This window comes from Ambystoma mexicanum, chromosome 2p (genome assembly GCF_040938575.1).
Source record: "Ambystoma mexicanum isolate Mex_15411 chromosome 2p, UKY_AmexF1_1, whole genome shotgun sequence".
Taxonomy (NCBI): domain Eukaryota; kingdom Metazoa; phylum Chordata; class Amphibia; order Caudata; family Ambystomatidae; genus Ambystoma; species Ambystoma mexicanum.
The window spans coordinates 1,289,533,524-1,289,558,595 of NC_090923.1; the positions used below are offsets into that span (position 1 = coordinate 1,289,533,524).

General features: G+C 48.6%; 1 protein-coding gene across 1 annotated transcript in view; it reads left to right on the forward strand.

Moving 5' to 3' along the window:
- POLR3E (RNA polymerase III subunit E) overlaps positions 1 to 25,072 on the forward strand; it is a 1,464,556-nt gene that overhangs the window by 280,628 nt on the left and 1,158,856 nt on the right. The window contains exon 7 of the mRNA XM_069645613.1: positions 11,141 to 11,248. Within this exon, the coding sequence (XP_069501714.1) occupies positions 11,141 to 11,248 (108 nt within the window). The remainder of the gene's footprint in view (positions 1 to 11,140; positions 11,249 to 25,072) is intronic.

Sequence of the window (25,072 nt, forward strand, 5' to 3'; positions counted from 1 at the left end):
TGCCGTTGACGCTCGACGGCAGCCCTCGAGGGACTAAGACTCTGCGGCCTTGAACACCGCTCCCTCTAGTGACATTTTTTTGCCAAAGCAGCAGAGCTGGGAGACAAGATATCGAAGATGAGGAATACTTGGGAGGAACATCCAGTCGAAAGAACGTTACAGCTGGTAAGTAACTTGTTCTTCTGTCTCTTTAGTCAGTGGTTATGCATTGCCCTAGAATTTTCTCCTTCTTGGACAGGATATTTTAACGATTATGAGTTGAGACGTTGAATGGCATTCTTCAGCTGCAGGGAGAACAAGGGAATGTAAACAAGGAGTCTTGGCACAGAATAGCACATTTAACCTCCACCACACACAGTGAAGATGGACAACTCGGCCAGTTTGCTGACATTTTCCAGCAGCTGTGAAACAAATATTCTTACATTACTATAGCAGCCAAGCACACATACATTATTTCACTTGTCTTTTGGTTTTCAAATGATGCAGCTCTTGTGTTAACTGTTTCAGGTCCACTACAGTGTCTGAGTAGAAGGTGGGTGCAGTTGGAGCATTAGAGTGAGGAGGGATTAGTAACATCAAAGGGTGAAGGTGAGGTCTAGAATGTTCAAATAACATCAGAGCGACAGAAGGGCATATGGAAGAAAGTAGAGGCATGCGGACTGGGAGGATATTGAGAAGGAGGAATAGAGTAGAAAGTGAGTGTGACAGATGACAAACTAAATCAAGCAGGGTGTGTGTGCAACGTCTTCTCCCATACCTCTTAGAACATTATCTGCATAGAGTACAGAAAGATTAAAAAAATCCCTCTGGGAGTTGAGTTTGATAAAGGCACGTGTCTTTAGGCTGACATCAGAACATAGTTAGCTTCACCCTTTGTATGCTAGGGGGCTAACTATCTAACAGGACTATGAATGTCTTGGTTAAGGAGGTATTGATTTAAGACGAGCGAGTGGGGCGGCCATTGAGTCAATTTAAAAACTCAACAAAAACCCTTGCACTTTTTTGTAAGGCTTGGAGTAGGTTTTGTGCCTTCTGTGACTGTATACACTTCTTTTAAAACACAAATGAGGGTATTCAGGGCTCGCCCATGTGCATAGTAGAGATTTCATGAAGGTCAACTACCATTTGCATGGTACTCAACCTTATACAAGATTGGGGATGTTTGAAACTTTTATTTGGCATTAACTGCAAACAAACTTTGTTTACATTAAATGGCAAATGGATTTCGCTGTGCATGGCTTGTCTTTGGGTGGTATAGTTGTGCCAAATATGAAGTGTACTTTCGGTGGAATGCACGATTTTAAAGAAAGCACTGATACATTTCTTGTCAGTGCGCGTATGCAAGCTAAGGAAATTGACCTCCAGGTCTAGTGCGAAATTTTCTTTTTAATTTTTTTAATTTTGTTTTTTTATTTAAATAATTAATAAGACCTCTATTTGTTAAGCCAAATTTATAATGCGCAACCCCTGCCAATAAAGGCATCATGGCTCTAGTGGACTAAGGGGAGAGCAACTAAAAGAATCCGTGAAAATCAGAAGGGTCTTGAGTTGACGACATAACAGATGGTTATCAGTCATGCATAGGGAACGTGGCAGATTGTTCCAATGTTGCAGCCACTGAGAAGGCCCGTCCTCCCACCCGCAAGCGCTTAGACCTAGGCAACTGAATGAGGTAAACTTGCATTGATCTTAGTGCACGGGCAGGTATATAAGGATGGAATTTCTCTTGAAGGAAATCTGCACACACTCCATAGCAAGCATGGTGGACGATGCAGAGGGCCTTAAACTCAATTTAGCAAGCCACCAGCAGTCCGTGTAGGTGGCGAAGAACTGGCACAATGGAGACACGCTGAGGGGTGGTGGTAACAGCCCTGGCTGCAGAATGCTGTTGCACCTGGAGCCTGTTAAGGGGATAAGAGAGGCTAAGCTAAATACTAGGGGTTGCAATAGTCGAGCATTCCAAAGATGGAGGACGTTGCCACAGTAACACAAAGATGGACTGGCAAAGGAAGAATCGTCCGGAGGATTTTACGTTTGAAATGGCCATTTTTGCAGACCATGCTGACCTGAGCTTCTGCCAAGAGACAGATTTAACAGCCCAGGTCCTTCACCACTGCAACAGGGGTTGGAAGGGGACTCAGGGAAGTGGTCCAAAAGGCCTGTGTACAGAAAGAGATAGATTAAGGGGGACCACCACAACTTCTGTTTTGTTAGCATTCAGCTTCAGCCAGTTTCGATTCATCCAGCTATCCTCAGACTGCAGGCAGCGACGCAAACTAGCAGCTTCATCAGCCGCCACCAGATGAGACTCACAATAATATGGGTATCAGAATAAGAGTAGCAATGGAAACCATGGGACTGTGGATGAGCCTGGCCAAAGGCTGAATGTAGACATTGAACAGAATAGGAGAAAGTGCAGAACCCTGGGAAACCCCACAAGTGATAGAGATGGGATCAGATTGAAGAGGATGGAGAGATGATGACTGTGAGTGCTTGCCAAGAAAGGATATAAACCAGGACAAGCCAGAGATACCAGAACTTGCCAGTCGAAGATGCAGGGTGGCGTGATCAGCGGTATTGAAGGCCGCCGAAAGAGCTTCAAGGATCAGTGCCCCAACCCACCCTGATCGGACAGTCAAGTAAGGTCATCCACGTCTGAGACCAGCACTGACTCTGTACGTCGCCCTGGTCTGAAACCAGATTGAAAAGAGTTAAAGAAAGAAGACTTTTCCAAGAAGGAAGAAAGTAAGTGATTCCCAGAGCTTCATGAGAACATGTAATAGGGAAATTGGGCGATAGTTAGCAGAAAGAGTAGGATCCAAAGTGTTTAAAAGTGGGATCACCCAAGCATGCTTAAGAATAGCAGGCATGAAAGCTGACAAGAATGATTGATTGACTGCACCAGTCACAGCAGGAGCAATGGCAGCAATTCTAGTTTTCATGTTGGAGAGGGGAATAGAGTCCAGTGGCGAGGCTGACCTTATCTTCTGTGTAGCATTAATGATATTCACTGGAGAAAAAAGTGAGGAAGCTGACCAGGAGGACAACACATCACTATTTGGAAACAGGTCAACCTGAGTAGGTGACACAGTAGAAGAGGCAATCTCCTGGCAAATGGCCAGCATTTTATCAAGAAAGTAAGTAGAAAGAGTATTGCTTGCACTTAGTGTTTGTTGTCCATGCTTGCCTTTTCTCAACAATCTAAAAACTGCCCTCTGTTTTGGGCAGACTTTCTGGTTTATAGCCCTGCTTGTGATGGAAATCGTGGACCGACCTGAACATAAACTGTAGTTAATGTGGCATTTACATAGAAAAGGTCAACAACTATTTAAGAATTTCAGATGTTAAATTACAGCATAACCACTGTGCTTTGTACAGACGCACATAAACCCCTGAGTAGAAATGCTGCCTTTTTGTGCATGATAGTCTGTGCTTTTTTTATAGCCCTTTCTCCAGCATGGGGTCTGGCATGGATTCACATGCTCATGAATATTCCCCGTCGTCAGGCTGCGAATCCTCGGTAAAGAAAAACATTGGTTTCAGTTTCATTTCTGAACTGTCTTTCTCCTAATAACCAATCACTGGTCTCTGGGTCATACTGCCCCCAGCCAATGACTGCCCTCTACCTAAGCCCCTCCTCTGGCAGCCATCTTCAGATTTTTATCGCACATTCAAGTGTTGGGAGTCCTTGTGCTATAGCTCTCGAGCTTTTACTGCGTTTTTTGATTTTTTTTGATTTTCTTAAAAAAAAAATTCATATTTTTTTTTTCAAAGAGTTTAATCTAATTTTTTTCGGTCAATTGAGCCTCAGGCTCCACCGTTACTACTTCCGATCAACGGGAACCCGTTTTGGAATTTTCTATGCCCCTCAAGGGCAAAGTTTTCGTCGAGTTTCACTTCTTGGAGGATTCCGGAAGATCTTTGAGGCCTACCCCGTGTGGACATGGCCCAGGACAAAGGAAACCAGACGCCCAGAACCAAGCTGTTCAGGAGCTGCCGTGGATGCGGATTGCAGAATGTCTTCAAGGAGGATGAGCATTCCAGATGACTCTACTGTCTTCACGAAGACAAAAACAAACGTGGAGGAGGACTGTGCGTTTTGCAAGAACATGTCGGAACGGAATATGAAGGATTGGCGTATCCGCCTCACCAACTGTCATGATTCCTGCCCCTCATGTCCCCAGCCCTCCAAGATGTCAGGCTGGAGCCAGGCCACGATCACCTACATGGCCTTCAAGGGCCTATCCATCCCTTCAAAGACCCACTTGGAGTCAGACTTGGCGCTTGTGGCACCAGACTCACTCACACCCATAGGATAACATTGGGGATTTGACTTGTAGTGCATTGATGGGGACAAGATGGATGCACCCACATATTTCGGTTCCTAGAACTGCATGTGCAGTCTAGTCTTTTGGGTGTGGTTCAGCCCAGAGACACCTGGGATACCCAGAGACTATTTAAGCCACGGCCAGGCTGAGAAACATGCTTTGCGTTTTCAGCACCTGCAGCGTGACACTCGCCGTGTTCAGATCAGTCTCCAGTAGGCCTGCATCTTTCTTCTGCACTCAGCTCCTGCAAGAACAAGAACACTGTTAGGAATAGCCTTACCTTGTGGCGCTTCTGCCCATCATTCATCGCTCCTGTTCTGCGGGCATCTTCGGCGGTGTCATTCCCATCCTGGCATGCCGCTTCCTAAGGGAAAAGAACAAAAAAAAGGTATTAGTAAGCATTCAGCAAATCTTCACTTATTTTTAAAGACTGTACGAGCTTCAAACGCTTGCCTGAATCCCAGCCGCTCCGGTGGAACTCTTTCTCCGGAACTTCTCATTCATCTGCAAGAGGGAAAAGACACTCCAGGTTAGTGTGTAAACATCTAGATGCGCTGCATACTGCGCTAACTCACCGTATTTCTTCTTCATAACCGGCATCCACGCTGAAAACGTTGCGGCACCTAAAAGACACAGAAAAATACAAATACGAAAGGGTCGCATCGCGCTCACTCACCTTCAGCGCAACTCATCTCAGCAGCACGTCGCCATCCCCGAATGCCGGCCATCATTTAAGGAAGGAAAGGAACAAAGTTAGAGAACTGTTCAAAAGACTCATACTTACCTGTCGGACTCTTGCCAGTGAAGTAACTAGGCAGCAACGAGCCCGCATCAATCAACGTGCCGAAAGCAGGACGGAGAGCACACTTTCCAAGAAAACAAGGTGGGCTGTGGATCAAAGGGAAGGGTTGGACCCCGGGGAAGAAGGGGTTCAAGCACAGAGACAATAGGGAGTTAAACTCTACCAATCCTGTGTTTCAAACCCAGTCTCCAGTCGAGTAGACTCCAGGGAAGGGTTCCAGGTTGTAAGAGGTCAGAACAGGCTGAGTGACGTCCCTGTGGATATCAGGTGAGCGTTACACCTACTGGCTGGAAGGGAAGAGCCCAGCGGTAGGTGAGAAGAAGTCGTCTGAGCGGTCTTCTAAGACCTTTGAGGGCGCTCCGGCGACTCAACAAAAGGCAAAGCACCGCAAGTCCGCGGGCACCGGGAGCGCCGATCGGTCTGGCTCATCGGTTGCCAGGCAGGGCGCACTTTCACCTACGCCAGAACCCGGGTAAGCTTCAGGAGAACTCCTGGTTGATCCTGACGGAGACAGCTGAGCGGGGAGCGAGGCGGTGACCCCCCCCAAGGTGAAAGCCTCCAGCACGTCCAAAGTCGTGAAGTCCCCGATTCACCCGGCTAAGGCCTCTATTGAGGGAGCCGCGGCGGCCCTGGCGAAGCCTGTGGAGGCTACCCCAGTGGAGGCGACCTCGGGGCCCAGAGTTTCCCTGCCACTGCAGAGGGAATCCTCTTTTCAACCCATCGATAAGACCCCTGTGAAAACCTCGGTGGAAAAAGAGGGGGTGGGCGCCTGGTGGCCATCACGGATACAGATACAGCCTCTGAGGAGCAGCTGGCTGGGCTCGCAAAGATCCTGAACAAGAAGTTCAAGGAGATCCGGTCCCACGCGAGGGCTCCCGACGAGGCGGACGAAGTAAGCGACGGCGCTGCTGACGAGGATCCCGTGGAGACAGAGAATTCCACTCCCCAACCATCGCGCCTGTCGCAGCCGGTACCTGGACCACAGGACAACTCGGGAGCAATCTTGATGGCAATCCTGGCCTTGTGTACGGAGATATGGACAAGGTTGCCCTTACCCCCAATGGACAACACAGCGGACCCCGGACCGTCGGGAAGCCCGCCAAGCAAGCGGAGGACAATTCATCCCCCCCTGCCCTTCCAGCCTTCACAGCCCTCATCTCCTTCCCCTGATCCAAGGGATGACACGGGAACAGAGACGGTCACAACGGGGGACTTATGACGACGACGACGGTGGTGACGACGGGATGGGCCTCCCATCACCACCTCCTCGTGCCTCCCGACCCAACGAAATTGGCTCCTTCCATGTCATGATCGCCAGGGCATCCGTCCTCTTCCAGCTCTGCCCCGAGGAACAGAAGAAGGAAGGTTTCCTCTATCAACAGCGTGAGGCCAAGAGGAAGACGGTCCTCTCGGTTCCATTACTTGACGACATCTGGGACGAGGGGCTGTCACTCCTGAAGAACGCGTCCACGACTCCTGCCAAGAGACCGGTACAAGAAGTAGTAACACGTCCTGGATTCCGCCCCATGTGCCTGAGGGCGCAGCCGACCCCGGATTCGGTCGTCTCCACGGCGGCCAAGAAGAAAGCGGCGGGGGCGACTGCTTAAACTTCGATCTCCCCACCAGACGGCGAGGGGGAGAAACTGGACGCTATGGGACGGCGGGTCATGTCGGCGGCGACGACGATTAAAGTGGCCAACGCCCTCGCAATTGTGGCCCGCTACGACAGGGAGCTGTGGTTTAAGATCGCTCCCCTGCTGGACTTCCTTCCGGACGACAAGAGGGCTGAGGTCCTGGAGATCCTACAGGAAGACGAGGTGGCGTCAGACCACGCCATAACTGTAGCCACGGACATTGCTGACACCGGTTTTCGCCAGATGGGAAACTGTGTTTGCCTTCGCCGGTGTGGTTGGTTCAAGGCAACTGATTTCCGCCAAGACGTGCAGACCAGTGTTCTGGACATGCCTTTCGACGGGAACAACCTGCTTGGTAAGACAGTGGACGAGCCACTGCAGACCATCAAGGCCGACACGGAGACGGCTCGGGCCTTGGGAGTGTTGCAGCAACGTCAGCCACCCTTTCGGAACTCCGGAGGCAAGCAAGGTGCCTCCAAAGGATTTGATGGCGGCTCCTCGATGTACCGCCAGGTGGCCCGCTTTTCGTCGCAGGAGGCCTACAGAGGACACGGCAAGTCAGGAGGATCTCGTCGCCGAGGAGGCCAAGGCAGCTACCAAGCAGGACTGAACCGGCCGTAGCGTTGGGCCCCCATCTGAGCACCCCGGTGGGAGGCCGGCTGGCAAAGTTCATCAGCGTGTGGGAGTCCATCGCCACCGACTGATGGGTGCTGGATGCCCTGGCCCGCGGGCGCACTCGAGTTTCTAAAGTGCCCCCGCATTCCACCCGTGGCCAGGAAGGAAAACCACGTCTGTCAACTGCTGCTGGAAGTAAGGATGATGCTGAAGAAAGGAGCCATCAAGCTCATCCCAAAGAGGCTCCGGGGCTCCAGAGTGTACTCGCGGTACTTTCTTGTAAGAAAGAAGACCGGTGGCTGGCGACCCATCCTGGACCTTCGTCGTTTAAACAAGTACATCAAGTCCCAGAAGTTCCGGATGGTCACCCTCCAGCACATGCTGGGACAGCTGGAGGAAGGCGACTTCCTATCGCCGCTGGACTTGGAGGATGCCTACGTTCACATCCCCATTCTAAAAGGACATCGAAAGTTCCTCAGATTTGTAGTCCAAGGGCGACACTACCATTTCAAGGCCCTTCCCTTCGGATTTAAGTCGGCGCCCAGCCACCAAGCACCTAGCCACCCTGTGGCGGCACGGCTGCGGCTGGGCCTGCAGGGGATCCACAACTACCCCTACCTGAACGACTGGCTCATCCGAGCAAAGACAAGATAACTCGTCGGGCACATAGCGAAGACCGTCCAGCTGCTCCCAGATCTGGGATTTTCTATCGACTTCACAAAATCCCACTTGGTACCGTCGCAAGTCGCCCTGTTCCTGGGAGCCAGGCTCGACACAGTGGCGCGATTGGCCTCTCCGTCGGAGGAAGGGATGAAGGCCATCCTGGGCAAGGTACAACGGCTGTTGACCATGGACGTGGCCAGGGTAAGGTCCATCAAGTCCCTTCTCGGCATTATGTCCTCGTGCATCTACCTCGTGCGCCTGTGCAGGCTGCGGATGCGTCCACTACAAGAGTTCCTCGACGCCCGTTGGATGCAAGCGGCGGGCAGCTTCCAAGAAAGGATCCCGCTCAACGAGACCTTCTGCCAAGCGATCAGATGGTGGGGCACCCGCGCGCATCTGGCGGCGGGTATGGACTTCCAGGCCCTGGCGCATCAGGAGGCGGTGATTAAGGACGCCTCCCTGGAGGGATGGGGAGCGCACACCAGAAATCTCCACGCAAGAGGGCTTTGGCTCCCGTAGGAGAGGTCACTACACATCAATGTCCTGGAGCTCCGAGCCATGTTCTGGGCCCTCAGGTCTTTCCTCCTGTCCCTCAAGGACAAGGTGGTTGGGATTTTCACTGACAACACCACCACAATGTTCTACATCCGGAAGCAGGGAGGCACCAGATCCCCAGCCCTATCCAGGGAAGCCCAGGATCTGTGGCACTGGGCCGTCGCCCAAGGGATGTTTCTGGTACCCTTCCATCTGGCAGGAATAAAGAACACCATCGCCGACTCACTCAGCAGGGAGCTGCGCTCGTGTCACGAGTGGGAACTGCGTCAGGATCAAGTGGATCTGCTATGCCAACGATGAGGTAATCCCCAAATCGACCTATTCGTGACGGCGACAAACACCAAGTGCCAGAGGTTCGCCAGCAGGTTTCCCCAGCCGGGGAGCACGGGAGATGCCTTCTCATTCCCCTGGACGACCTGTTCCTGTATGCGTTCCCACCGTTGCCGTTGCTGCTGCGACTCATCAACCAATTCAGACGGTCCCGGTGCAGGATGATCCTCGTCGCACCGGTGTGGCCGAGACAGATCTGGTTCCTGGACCTTCTGGACATGTCAGCGTCGTCCCCCCACCCCCATCAAACTGCCGACGGACGCAGATCTCCTTGCCAGAGAAGGAGACGCCATCCTCCACCACGACCCAGGGTCGCTGAACTTACAGGCCTGGCTCCTGCAGCACTACAGTTTGGAGGGTACGATATCCCGGCGGACTGCAAGGAGGGGCTTGCAAAGGCCAGGGCGTCCTCAACTCTCGTGCTATGGACCCAAATGGAAGAGGTTTTCTGTATGGTGCCGGGCACAGAAGATTAACCCTCTGCGGATTACGGCCCCTCAAGTGCTGCCGTACTTGCCATCGCTGGCCAAGGAGGGGCTGGCCCATGCCTCCATCAAGATCTATCTGGCGGCTATCTCCCGCTACACCAGAACTCTTGGGCGCTCATCCCTGTGGTCCCATTGCCTGGTGAAGGAGTTAATGAAGGGTCTGTTCCGATCGTTCCCGCCGGTGAAGGCTCCGGCCCCAGGGTGGGAGCTCAACGTGGTGCTGACCAGGCTCATGGAGCCACCATTCGAGCCTCTGCATTCGGCACCGTTTAAGTTCCTGTCGTGGAAAACAGTGTTTCTTGTGGCCATCACCTCTGCACGACGAGTGGGAGAGATCCAGGCCCTCTCCTGCAAGCCTCCATAATCTGACTTTCCAAGAGACGAGGTTGGTGCTGAGGACGCACCCAACCTTCATGCCCAAGGTGCCGTCAGACTTCCATCTCAACGAGCCCTTGGTGTTACCTGTTTTCTTCCCATCGCCTTCGTTGCCGGCCAAGAGGACTTTGCACTTGCTGGATGTGGCTAGAGCGCTGAAGTTCTACGTGGACCGCACAAAGAGTTTTCGGAAGACATCACAGCTGTTTGTGGACTTTGGACCTGTGAACCAAGGGAAGGCCCTCCGAAGGCTTCCATTTCCAGATGGCTCTCCGGCTGCATCATGCACTGTCACCGGCTGGCAAACCGACCGTTGCCCGGTCGTCCGAGAGCCCATTCGACCAGAGCGATCGCTGCTACCACAGCGTTTCCTATCTGGTGTGCCCCTGCTGGACATCTGCAGGGCTGCTACGTGGAGGTTGACGTACACCTTCACGAGATTCTACTGCGTCGACCGGGATTCCAGGGAGGAGTCCAGAGTCGGCCAGGCAGTGCTGCGCAACCTGTTCACCTGAAGGTGGGCCTGGTGAAGGGGTAAGAGATGCTTAATGTTGAGTTGATGTAATTGCTTAATGTTGAGCCTTGCCACCTCCCGTGGTTGTGCATGTGTATACTGCTATGTATTCTCGTATTCATGGGCATGTGAATCCATGCCAGACCCCATGCTGGAGAAGGAACAAGTTACTTACCTGTAACTGTTGTTCTCCAGCATGGGTCTGGCATGGATTCACATGCGAACCCTCCCTCCTACGCCTCTGCGGATCTTCTCTTGGTACTACTGTCGCTTTATGTGTTACCAAATCTGAAGATGGCTGCCAGAGGAGGGGCTTAGCTAGAGGGCAGTCATTGGCTGGGGGCAGTATGACCCAGAGACCAGTGATTGGTTATTAGGAGAAAGACAGTTCAGAAACGAAACTGAAACTGATTTTTTCTTTACCGAGGATTCCCAGCCTGACGGGGAATATTCATGAGCATGTGAATCCATGCCAGACCCATGCTGGAGAACAACAGTTACAGGTAAGTAACTTGTTACTTTTAATATGTCCATGATGTTGAAGCACATGTGGGATCCCACACTGTCGAAAACTGGTCTTATTGTTGGTATAGTTGCTACAAAGGTATCGTAGGAAGACATGTTAGTGATTGAGTTTGGGAAACGGAGCTTTAGCCGGCTAATAAGCGGTTTAAAATTAACCGGTTTTAAAAAGTACTATGTAGAGTCTGGCCATAGTATATTTTGTTTTGGGTGGGTTTTTGTGACCCACAAGTTGACATAAAACTTGTTTTGTGCTATAACTGGGGAGATGTGAACAAGAGCGCATACATTACAGTTCTTTTCAATTGATGCAGGTGAACTTCATTTAACACCTCTGCGTGGGATTTTGCAGCTCCGGCCAAGCTTCACATATTTGGATAAAGCTGATGCCAAACATAGGGAACGAGAAGCTGCAAATGAAGGTGAGATATTGCTTTACTTCCTAGTGCAAAACTATATAGACCCTCTTTAGGTTTGTGATTGTTAAAGGAATTGAAAGTGGGGGAAAAAGGTGAATGAAGGAAATGTGCAGTATGTTTCAACAGCGTAGTCCTGTTTTTTTGGTAGTAAGGGGGCAGAAGTTATTGGAGGGCATTAAAGGAGAGTTATCTGAGGGTACTAGATATATCAGTCCACAAAAGTGAAAAATATTTGACAAGGCAGCTAGAACCATACAGAAAAATGAGATTGTAACAATTGAACAACCAAATGGCGAGTACCTACCTGGTTTCTTGTATTTACTTCAGGCCCTATAAAATAAGATAAAGGCAGATTAGAGACCGACTACTTAAAGGCTATCTATTGTGTTGTCCCTATAAGAGTTATTGTTTGTAGACCTCTGCAAGGATTAGCATGTTATGTAGTATTTGTATAGCGCCTGCTAGCATGTCTTATGACTTCGAAGAGATGTGGTTGACAAACGAAGTTAGGCAGACCGAAGAATCGCATTGCATGCAGTGGTTGATATCTTTCACATTAATACTGATAAGAGCTGACGTGAATAGTGCAACGGCAAAGAATGGGCTGAGGTGGAGTGACTTTAGGATTAAAGAGGAAGGTGTCAATGACTATGCTACACCTGGGCTGAATTCTTTGTGGGACTTCGCCATAAACTATGGGGTGCAGAGCTGGGCGGAAAGGGCTAGCTTAAGATGCTTGATCGGCCCAAGGAGCAATGCATTACAGTTGTAGGGTCTGTTATGCAATGCTTGTGGAAAACCAGCGCAGTTGGCGCTAAGGTGGTTACATACAAATGTGTCTATTTGACAGCTCGCCCGAATTTTCCTTGAGACTCTGCTGTATCCCCTGGATCGCAGCATTGAAGATGGAACCTGTTGTGAGCCGTGGGGCTCTGCCATAATAGGCAAGCAGAACATATACGCATATGTTGAAACAGTTGAAAAACATGGAACAAGAGTATTAAACCTAAACTTATTGTAGCCTTCCTTACAGTTGGTGCTGTCAATCCACCAGCTAAAACATTCTGTTGCATTTTGTATAGCACCTCCAACTCAATTGTAAGCAGAGCAGTCTAATGTGGAGACATTGGCGCTGACTAGTGGATAGAAAAAGAGGCAAAAAGAGTTATCAATAGGGAAGGGACTATGTGAAAGCTGGACTTAGATGTTCATGGCACTTGGCTGTATACTATGGGGTGCAACACTCTAGAAGCAGTATAGCGGAAGAGAAAAGAGTATGAACTTCCATGGCAACTGCCCACAGTAGAGGGCTATACTACATATGCAGTGTACATGCACATAGTATTAGTAGTGGCCGTTTCCTGTCCCTGTGTATAAAAAGCGTAGTTTAAAACAATTTTATTATTTTAACAGTGAGCTAGGATCTCAAAAGAAGTGGCTTTTTATTGCGACATCAGGCATGCGAAAATGTTCCTTTAGCAATGCACTAATGAGCACCAAGTTCTGTGGATTAATATTTGACAAAGCAGAACTCCCGATCAATACTTTGTGTCAAAAAATGATGCCCCCCCCCAACCAGCTCAAAGGATCTAAGCTGGCAGGTACTGCAGCAGTGACGCTAATAAATGGCAAGCATGACTAGTTGCTAGTATATACAAATATATAAAGGGTGTGTCTGTGCTGTGAGGTGATTCTAGCCAGACAAATGGATTCATTAAAGAAATGTGGGAATTCTCCGAGGACGATGCAGATCAGGTGGTGGAGATGTGCAGTCTATGGTGGGGGAGCAGTGAGCAGGAATGGTCTATTGCTATGCAGAATAGAGGAAATGAATGTCCTAAGAGAAGTAAGCCGGGAATAGGATGTTATTATCCAGGGGATTAGATTGATGTCAAGGTGGCCTTGAGAGAGGAAGAGGTCGGTGGGGGGCTATTGCTTTTAGAATTAGCTGGTCAGTTTGTCGTGTAGCCATGAGAGGGGTGGGGAAAAATGGCCTGAGGGTGAGGGAGTGGATTTCCCTTGCTGTGATCTTATCTCGGGGTACAGAGATGAAACACAGTTTCAATACCTAAATATGCAGAAATGAATGCGCACAGCAGTCTCATCGACTGGGATATAGAGAGGACTGCAGGACTTCTTATGGCTGAGTTGCGAATATGTAAAAATACAAAGTTCATAATGCAGGTTTAGTTCACCGTTCCAGTGCAGATATATGCCGGATTGCATTCAAGCCGGATATAGTGGACGCAACATGTATAATCAGCGTGTAAGGAAAGGCATCCGATTTTGAGTGCAAAACCTTTTAGGAAGAGGCAAAGTACAGATGGTGGTATATCAGGGTGCGATATCAAGAATTGCAGCTTTTATAAAAAAATGCATTTTCATGTTTACAATACAAAATCAACAGAATACAATTCTAATACGCAATTAAAATAACAGCATAGTGTAGTCATTGTCATTTACAACTTCAATTTAGTTTACTTGCAAGTACCCACTACTATGTAGTTTAGTTGTATTATAATCATTGAATGAAAATAAAGAAAGGGGGGGGGCTATGAAACACAAAAGCAGACTTGAAATTGTCACCCATATAATTATTCAAAATACCCCACATCTTATAATTTCTCCTTGTTTAATTCCGGCACTACCTTAATTGAGAGTCAGGCATAGTAATTGTAGCCGCCTGTCTTACTCATCCTCCTGCCATCCCTATTACTGTTCATTAGCACTTACTCTATCTTTTGTCTCGTGCCCTTTGTGGTAGCAGCTTGTTTGTCTCTTCCCCCCCCCCCTTTCCTCCTGTCTTCTCCTCCCACTTACCCCTCCAGAACTACTCTGAATCGTATTCGGACCTAGTATGTTAGTGGCTTGTGGTGTTCCTCTCCTGCTCCCTCATTCTATACCGCCCTCTTCCCCCCCTCCTCTTGTTAATATTCCGGCACTACATCAATTGTCGTCAGACATGGTAATGTACCCGTTTGTTTTGTCTCACTCCCCTCCACCCCCCCAAATCTCCTTTATTGTTCCTTGCACTTGCACTATCTGAAATGTCGCCAGACTGTTTAAGATAATTATTTTTCACATTCTGAATTGTTTTAAGGACTTGTAAGAATGTAACTGTACTCTCCCATGTTCCCTCCCTCCTTGAAGCTCTTTGAAACACTTTGTGTATAGGCGCTATACAAATAAACAACCAATTCAATCTTGAAGCGGGAGGTAAGTGAGATAATGTAATAGGAGCCTACCTGCGCGTATCTGTCATCTCTCTCTGGTTGTCATGATGCCTACTCCCAGGCATCCGGACCAAGCCCATCAGCCCCAGGAGCAGGCATCTAGACATTAAGTAAAACCTCAGCAGCCCCGGCTAAGGGCTATCTTGGTTCAGTCCTGGCGCCTTAGGAGCCAGGCTTATAGTAGGAATCAGTCCTGGTGCCTAAGGCACCAGACTCAGTCATTACTTACCTCAGGCAGACCATGCTGCAAATGACTCCAATCCAACAATGAAGCCTGAAAGGGACTATTTTTCTACAGGGATCTTTTACTCGGGTGTGGTTCTAGGAACTTCTTACCTTGGACTACTTTTGAGGCCATTTAAACCACACCCGACCAGCAACACACGCTTCGCGTTATTCTGCATCCAGCAGCGTAACACTCACTGTGCCTGCAGCCTGCATCCAGTCTTCTGCCACGCCCGCCTCGAATCCGGAGCTCCTAAAACAAAGAGGAAAGAAAGGGACAAGGTTAGAAAACAAACTTATTTCTATTCCACACCTGATTCTGGATCCATCTTGTCTCCGGACCTGTAAAGAACATCATTTTTGCACGCGCCGCACCTCCAGCTGCAGCGCCACGCCATACTCACCAGTCTTCACAGCATCCTTCAGGTCGGCGCTGCCCTCCATTTCTTCGCCGAACTTCGGCACCTAGGAGACAAAAGAAAACCACAAGGTGAGCCGAGGGAACCAACAAATATAATTCTTACCACCATAGACTTACCTGATTTACCACCGGAGGCATCCTTATGTGACTCTCCATATTTTCACGTGCTGCATCTGTAAAGAGAGACAAAACAACACGTTTTCCTCGTGCAACATTTACCGGACAGTGCCGGGTGACACAGACTCTTACCTGAGCGCCACCAGCTGCCACAAGAGCATCTTTTCACGAGCCAGCTGCAAGACAAGAAAGGAAGGGGGGAACAAGAGTGAACATCGGACATATTGAACTCTATGAACTTAATACTTACTGGTCCTCACCTGGAACCTCAGTCAATACTCTCCGGAACTCTCCCGAGCCTGCAAACCAGTGAAGTAACTGGAATCGACGCGCCCCTGCAAATCCACGCAGGATGGAGAGCTCATCTTTCAAGAATATAAGGTGAGATTGCTGTGAGGGCATTTCGGAGGTGATTAGTTGGGGAGGACTGTGGGGGTGCCATCACTTGAATCCACAAGTGGCTAAATCCATCTCTCCACTTGCAGGAGAATATTTTTACGGGTTAAGCAGACAAGATTAGGAGGGCAGATCCAGTCAGTCATCGCTGCACTACGCATCACGTGGGTGGAGACCGCAGCTGTCCGGGTCCGACCGACGCCCCTGTGGGAGCCAGGTGATCGTAACACTGGTTAATAAGACCTTCAGAAGAGAGAACCTTCGGTTACACTAGCTGACATGAGGGTCGGTGTCATTGATGCAGTTCTAAAATGGTAGAAGGGTCCCCTGGTCCTGGCTTCTTCTCTTCTTTGATTGGACTCACTTGGTCTCTCTTTACCAAGTACTGCAACGAAAAGATGACTCGTGCTACTTGGTGATTTCACATCCCACACCCTGGCTTCTCTCTGTTCATCTGGGCCCACTTGGTTCACTCTTTTGCCAAGTATGACCGTGAGGAAGATGCCTTGCTTCCTGGTTTGGCACCCTGACCCCCGTTTCTTCCACTCTTCAGATCAGCTCTCTTGGCTCACACTCTTGCAAGTACTGATACGACAAAGATGCCTTGCTTTTTGTTGTCTGTTCCTGACCCCTCTGGTGGTCAGTGGTTTTCATTCGGCAACTGGGCCAAGGAAGTGTTTCTTTGATGCAGGACAGCTTTGCCACCTGCCCAGTGTCGCTACTTGTTCTCCCGAACGTCTCCATAGCTGCCGTTTTGATTGGGTAGCTCGCTGGTTGTTCCTGGGATCGGGCGTCGTCATGGCAGCACCAGCATTCCTTCTCCCTTGGTTCATCAGCTGCTCACGTCTGTGGTCTGCTTCTAACGGCCTCGCCACCACACGGTTCTTCAGGACTGGCGGGGAGGTTGCTTCATGCTCTGCCTCCTTGGGACTTCCATGGCTGCGTCCGACGATCTGCCTGGTTCTTCTCTGTACGAGATTTGAAACTCCTGGGTTTGTTCCAGACTGAGGTCAAGGACTGTAGGGTTGTATAGGACATGGGTGTAGGGTGGGTGTACCGCCTTCTCCTGAGATATTCTCCTTCTCCCCTGTCCCCAGAGGGGAGGTTTCTTCCCCTGAGATACTCTGGCTGAGTACCACCCCCAGGAGGACTATCGGGTAGCTTCCTCACCACCCTGGCCTCATGGCAAGGGGCTCCTCCTTGGGCAGAAGTGACGACATCTCGGGATTCGTCACAACGTAGACAGTTTTAACAAAAGTAAACCTAAGCAATCACAGCCAAAACCTACCTGTTCAACTTCAGGTTCACTGCCCTTTAGTCTGAAGCACAGCTTTGCAACTTCTCTAAAGTCCCAGATAGTAGCAGGAGGTGTAATTATCAATTTACAAGGAAAGGCCTGATTTATCTAGATCCTGGAAAAAGTCTGGGGGAACAGTAAATCTCTGAAACAGGAACACCTCTACAGAGAGAAAACGTAATCGGAATAAGCTGAAAAATCCACAGCACCCAATTCTAACCACATCGGTACAACCACCGCAGTATCCGGTCACCAAGCAAAATTAACTCGCCCAAACCAAAGTTGGAGTTCCGAGAGAGTTTAAAGGCCACAGTAGTTAATCCCTTGTATAGGGAAACACACAATATAAAAAATACAAACATCAAAATGTAATTTTACATATGAGATGTCCTGCAACAACACAAGGGACCTGTGGAGAAACCAATAAACACAGACTCAAAACACGCAATCACCCATTATCAATTAAGTTCCAAAAGTTAAACGTTCTGCAAAAAACACAATGATACCCAGGGGAATCAGTCAGCCCAGAAATGAAGAATGTAGAGGAAAACCATCCCTTCAAAAAGACACTGGAACGGACAATGTGCCGCTGTGTTGCAGGGCAACAAAGGAGCAGCTCAGGTGTCTAAGAGAACGTGAAGCCGGGTTAGCCGAAATCACTTAACTAAGTCCTAAAAACTCAAAACAAGCACAAAAAATTGCTCCCCACCGCCCCAACAATAAGTAAATGTAAACAAAACAAATGCATGGCTCAAACGCACCGTAGCTATTCAAAGGATAGCTTACCTTATCACAGGAACCTCGGGCACAACTTACTTAGGTGCCATCTTGTCTTGTGTATATTACCTGAAGGAAGCACCATCTTTTTATTTATTTATATTTTCTTTTACCCAAAAATGCATTTTAGAGTACTATATACTTAAAATGGCAGTGCCAGGTCCTTGAAGTACTGTCCTTTGTCAATTCCTTTTGACAGTCTTTCTGCATTCTCAGTTCTGGAAAATCCATAAAGGGGCGTGTACTTCAGCATCCTGCTCTGGTGTCTACGGCAAAGTGCAGCGTGTAGCTGGCCTGAAGGAAATTAACTTTGACAAAAGGGATACTTTATGCTTGTTAAAAGATGTTCTTTCCCCGTGCATTTCCTCTTGAGATCGAACTGTACTAATGTTAGAGCTCCTTCCTGTGCTGGTCACTGATTTGAAAATACTAGTGGAACTTTATTCGACAAATCAAGGCTATGCTCCTGTGTGTTGGTTGTTTCCCACTTTTTGACGAGTTTATATTTACTCCCTATTTTTTTTATGTGTACATTTTCCCTTTTTAAGGGTGTAAACCTGGGTAGTATGGTAGTATGCTTGCCTCTTGTCTGTAAGGCTGTTTTGAGTGTCATTTGTGATTCCTATTGAGTCACCACTGATCCCTAGCATAAGGTTTGCTCCCATGTGACCAGGGAAAGGCAGTCGCTACCTGATCCTGACCCTGGGGGTGGATCACATGGGAGGAGATGGCTGACCGGGGAGGTAGTGACTCCCACAGGAGAGGCGCAGTCTGCTACCCTTTCCAGTGAAGAAGAAACCCTAATGCCAAAATCTCTGATGGCATGTTGCCATTAATCAGAATCCTTCAATAGCAAAACCCTGAAAACCCCTTTTTTAAACTTTACAAAGAGAACGCCATTTACTCTTCAAAGAACATAACACCTGTAAAACATATTTAACATCTAATGTTTATAATGGTTACAAAAGTGTCCAACAATGTAACTTACAATAATCTAAAAATCATTGGACTCAAGTCCCAGAAAGCCTCAAGTAATGAGACGAAGAAGAGGAGCAAGGAGTCGATATGGAATGAAAGTGATGCGAAGTACAACATGCGGTCTAGTTGTCGGGTTCACAATCAGCTGTGCAGGACTTTTAAATGTGGAAATCACTGCAAGGTTAGAGAGGAGAAGGAGAGGAAAGCTGCAGAGAGTGCAGTGCGGGACACGATCCAGAGGCAGAGTCATGGAAGCGAGCCGTGCAGGACGAATACGCTTAAAGGCAACTGCCTGGAGGTGTTACGTACCGGAGGAGAGGAACTCCAGTCAAGTTGTAGCGGGTGCCCTGGAAGGGCCACTAAAAGCGAGAAGTAATTTGCCGTGGTCTTGTGGAGTGGCAATGGTGTATCGGCAAAGGAATGAGACTGCCTATATGGAGAAGCCTGCACGACGAAAACTCTTTGCCGTAGCTTGCATGTTACACTGGTAAGTCAACCCAGAAGAGTTGGGTGAGGAGGGGGAGGGGTAGAGGGGTGTGGGGTTAGAGGGTGTGGGGGGCAAGGCGGCTAGGACATGCCATCAATTTAACAAATACTTTGGGAGTCCTTTTGAATACCAACCAAGTAGAATTGAAGGGCACAATTCTTCATATGAGATGTTCATTTGGCGAAACCTGGAACCCGCGTTGCTGTACAATTCTCCTAACATGAGGTCAGCTTGAGGAAACTTAGAACAAGCATTGCCAAAGCCAAAAGACACTAAGAAGGAACTTGAACAAACCCCTGTATGTGGGATACCAGTATTGAGGAAGTTGGGACAAGTGAAACCTGAAGTCAATAAGGTATAAGCAGTAAAGAAGTGCAAAGACCTTGTGGAGGATAAGCATCACAGTGAGCCCTTTTTGGAAAGAGATAGCTGGCATGAGAGTACACCAGGGGATCTGTGTGAACCAGAAGGGGGCAATTCCTGGCAGGGGAGTACACCAGGAATTCATAAAGTGTAGAAAAGGAAAAGATCAATTGGAAGATGCTTGTGAGGGGAGTACACCAGGATATCTAGAGATTCAGTTGAGAAATCCCTGGCAGTAGAGTACACCAGGAAGTCATAATTTTTCTACACTGTGTAAAAAACACTTTTCATTTGAAGCAGTTGTTGAATTTGCTTTGCCATCCTAAGAAAAGTGTTATATAGAAAAGACATTTGCTTTGCTAATCTAAGGAAAGTAGTTTGTGAAAGAGACATTTTTATTGACTTTTTTTTAAAACCTTTTTTTTTTTGGTTTACTTATCACATCACAGCTGTTCCACATTTCAACAACTGATTTTAAGGTATAAAAAGTTTGAAGGCATAATCTTTTCATCCCATTTGTCAAAAAAGTAATCTGGTACAGTTACACATTATCAATGTTCTCTGTGTCGGAGAGAGTTTCAAGCCAACAGGTTTCAGGCAGAGTCTACTCACTATCGGAGTTCTCTGCGTCAGATAGAGTTCCACACAGATATGTTCTAAACAGAGTCCAGATGTCTTTTGGTCTACTTGTTATAGGTGTCATTCCTACATAGCATTGTTCACATTCATTAACGTACGTTAATTCTTTAAGGAAATGTTCTGTGCGTGGGGCATGTATGCTCTTCCATGATTGAAGAATACATGTCTTTGCTACTACACATGCGACATTGAACAGTCTACTAGTTTTCTCTGGTACTTTCCCTATATCCCCGAACGGGTATTTTTGGGGTGTTAGATGAGCAGGGATCTGTGTTATTTCTTCTAGAATTCCCGCAACCTCCCGCCAGAACCCGGAGATCAAGGGGCATACCCAATACATATGATAAGCGTCCACACGGGGACTTCAGCTTTTCTGACAGTTTCCAGATATTGTGTCGTAGAATTTTGCCATTTTAACTTGGGTAAAATGAAGTTTATTCAGTATTTTAAACTGTACCAGCCTTAGGCTGGTATTCAATGAGATCTTTTTAGATCGAAGGCAATACCTTGACCATTTCCCTTCTTCTATGGTTATGCTCATGTCCGTCTCCTAAGAGGTTTTGATATTTTTCAATGGTTGTGGGTGAGTTTGTATTATGTTATATAACTTCGAAATGCCTGTACCGGTCTGTGAGTATAGTGACTGGAATCATGCGTGTAAGGGTGGTTCCTCTGGAAATGTTGGCCATCGTTTCTTAAATGCTGATTTCATGCGGTGGTACTGTAGGGTGGCCACTGGGTTTCCCCCCTACTGTGTCTGCGAAGTCCTCTGGTGTTACGAATCTCCCATTCGGGAACATGTCTCTCATTTTGATCTCGTATTCCGGGACTCATGTCTTGTGAATAATAGTATCCTATGTGGGTTTGATACCTGGGAAGTTCCACATCGAGGCTTGTGGGTCGTAGGGTGTCTCTATTTGTAATCTTTTACAGATCGCGGCCCAGGTTGCAATCGTGGAGGTCGCGGGATCGAATTTACATTCATCCCTGTGGGTTTTCTTGACTATTATGGAGTGCAAATTGGTTGGTCGGACCGGGTGTCGCTCAATGGGGACATGCAGTGTTCTGTCTATTGGGTCTTGCCAGTATTTAGCGTATTGTGCTTGAGCCACGAGGTAGTACAGCTTGAAGTCGGGTGCAGCTATACCCCCCCATTTCATAGGGTTCTTTCTACCAGTTTCTCCCATTTCATTCTGTTCGCTTCACCGTTCCAAATGAATGTCGTTGCCATGGATCGCAGGTTATCAAAGAAAGGTCTGCCTGGCCATATTGGAACATTACTAAACACATACAGGAGCTTGGGAAGGACTACCATCTTGAGTACAGCGATAGGCTGATGAGTGATATGGAGAGTCTAGTCCATATTTGTAGTTTAGCATGGATCACCTGTAATAGGGATTCATAATTGTCGATGTATAGGGACGCTCTATCTCTAGAAACTAGAATTCCCAGATATCTAATATTCAAACAGAATAAGTTCCTAATGGAGGAACTCACGTTCCCTGCACACTTTCACAAGCTCCAAAAATGAGCCAAACAGTTTAGGTTGACTTATACTCACACTGTGAGTGTGTTCTGCTATAACAGAAATGTTTCAATTATTTAGATTTAAAAAAACAATTTGTGATTCTCAATGATGAACATCAAGACAAAATTCCTTAATCTTCAAATGTAGTTTTATTGTTCAATTATTAACAAATGGCCCAACGCGTTTCGAGAAATTCATCTCTTCTTCAGGGGCATATTCAATATTTCAATCACATCTACAGGATTTCAGAAAAGCATATGATTACTTGTATTGTAAAGTGTTTTCAAATTACACAATTCATTTTGTAAAACAGATACATGACCTAAATACAGGTGTTGTAAACTCATGTACTTATATTCATCTCTTCAATAAATAATTAGTTGTCAATTTGCTTAAGTATTAACTCATATTTAACCTCATGGAGTGTCATCAATTCGGGTATGCTGACAAGTGCATTGATTATATCGAAATTAAAGCGATCTAGTGCAGCTAGCTGAAAGGTTGAATCAGGTATTCAAAAAAAGGTGCTCTATCGTGAGAGCAAAAAGGATGGGAGAGAAGGGGCAACCTTGCCTTGCGCCCGTATTCAGTCTGAAACTGCTGGACAGAGTGCGGTTCATAAGGACCCTGGCTTTTGGAGAGGTGTATAAAAGTTTGACACACTGTATGAAGTATGGGCCAATTTTTCTAGGACAGCGAACCGCTATGCCCAGGAGACGGAATCGAAAGCCTTTTCGGCGTCTAGTGATATAGTGACTGCCTGCACCTCTGGTTTAATCTGTGCCATGACTTTAAACAGTCTAGGCAAGTTTAAAGCCTTGGATCTTGTTGGAATGAAGCCGCTTTGATCGTTGTGTATCAAGGTAGTTATCTTGGGTAGCAATCTGGTTGCAACTACTTTTGCATAAATCTTAGCGTCTGTATTGATTAATGAGAGGGGGCAATAGGAGGACAAGTCATGGGAGGGGCGCCTAGGTTTTAACAATACAGTGATGATGGCGTCTGTCATTGTGTCCGGGAGTGAGCCGTTTCTCATTGCTTCCTTCCCATACAAGGGTTAATACTGGGGAAAATATCGTAGAGTATTCTTTGTACAGTTCTGAGCCCAGTCTGTCTGGCCCGGGGCTTTTCCGGATGCCAGTGATTTGACTGCTTCAGTGATTTCTTCACTGGTTATCTGTTGTCCAAGGGCCAAGTTATCGCCTGGCGAAAGCCTAGGGAGTGTGATATTGCTTAGGTACCCCCTCAGGTCTGCCTCAGCACATGTGTTGTGGTTTGAGTATAGGTTGTTGTAGAATTTGGCAAATCCGCCATTTATCTCTTCTTCTCCATTTACAACCTCCCCAGTTCCCGTCAAGATACCTGTAATAGGAGAGGGCGCTAGCGAGCCACCCAAGATGGTAGCTCACTAGAGGGCTCCGTGCGGAGCCCCTTGAAGATCCTGGAAACTGAGTGCTTCGAACTGTAAACCGAACTCCAGGCAGCGGTGGAGTCATCCCGAAACCCCTGCGAGGCCAGTGAGCTTTCTGTTCGGCGGTTGGTCCCCCAGTTTCCCCATCAGCGGGCCTGAGAAGGTGGCCCGGGTTGGTGAGGAGATTGCGGCCCCGAACCAGCTCCACAGGAGGCTGCACTGTCGCGCGGCGGGCCTGCCTCCTTTGGCTGGGGCTGGACCCGTCATCAGCACTGTTATCCTGCCGGGCCACACTAGCCGCAGACAGCGGAAACAAGAGGACACTGCAGAGGTCGTCCTGGGGCAGCCCAGAGAGCCACAGAACAACAAGGCGGGCAGGCAAAATAGTAGCCCACACGACGAGAGGTTCACTTGGGCCGAAGGCAGTTTGGAGGCTGCCAGAGTGCTTTGGAGAATCCACGACGCCCTTTGCGGCAGCACCACTCGCCAGAGAGCACCAATCGGAACAGAGCTGGCTGGCGACACCGTGCCCCGCGCCATCTCCGGCCCATCTGCCCGCTGGGGGAGACAAACCCGAGACAGGAAGGAGGGTCGCTGCACCTGGCTGCGGGGCCGGAGCCAGCTGGACTGCCTGTGCCATTGGGTCACCAGACTGTGAACCATCCGCCAGGTAGGGGCAACGTCTGCGCTCCCTCCTGTTTACATCAAGTCTGTTGAGGCATAGGGCGCGAGGGACGGCACTTTGGCGGTCGCGCCGAAGAGGAAGCTCCCCTGTGACAGCGGATCCGGTACCCATCCCCCACAGCCACATTATACCGTAGGCAGTCCCATGAGGCGGGCCGCTCTGCAGCAAACCATATAAAAGGCTACGAAAGCATCCCAGCCAGTAGGCCATAGGCAGTGTATAGCTGCGCACCATCTACGTGGAGAGAAGCGGTCGCCCGGGGGTGTCAGGGAGCAGACAGCGCTGCCCTCCCACCCCCCGGGGCCGCCTGCAACAGGAGGGACGGAGTGAGACTCTGGGCCTTTAACCACTCGGGGTTGGCAGTGCTTGACCCTCTACCTGCCAGGGCCCAACTTCATACTGCGGTGGGATGGCCACAACAAGTCTTTACAACTGTACTCTCCTGCAATTAAGACAACACCCGTGCGACAGGATCGCAATACCGGCCGAACCTACGATGAGCCCGAGATCCAATAATGCACTCCACATACGCAACGCCTTGCAAGAAGTCCTAAACATATTTCACGACACCTCCTAAGAATAGGACTTCACGGGGCATGCTCCTCCAGCCAGCGGACACGTTCGATCGGGACCCCGGGGTCTCCGGTGCCTTGGCCGCCAGGCCCCGTCGACGGCTCTCCTCTGGGGTGTGTGACCTCCCCTGAGTAGTACATATAGATAAGACATCCCCGTCTATCACCCCACCAAGAAACAAACTTTGGAAACCACCACCAGGGTGCTTCGTCACAATACCCTCCTTTGAGCAGACCCCAAACCAACGCAGATACGAAACCCAGTCCAGAATGGGCAAAACTGACAAATCGCAATGAAGCTTGACCTCTGAGACTGGCACCATAGTGAAAACCCAATACAGCAGTGTCAACCCGCAGCCATGGAGCACGGCGAAGAGGTCCCGCAACCTTCGACGTTCGATATACGTGAAATTCTCCGAGCTCAAAGCAGGCATAGGAAACCTCGACTCATAAATGGACGTTCTGTCGTCCAAGGTGGACCTCCTGCAACACCGTATGGACAAACATTGCGAGTGGCTCGACACGGTGGAGCAGAGGGTCTCTAATCTGGATGACAACACCACGTCACTCTTGTCCAGGGTAACATTACTTGAAAAACAGATGAAGGTGGTGGTAGACGAGGACTTAGAGGGTCGCGCCCGGCGAAAACAATATTCGGCTGCTAGGCCTACGGGAACAACTGAACTCCCCCAAGATGG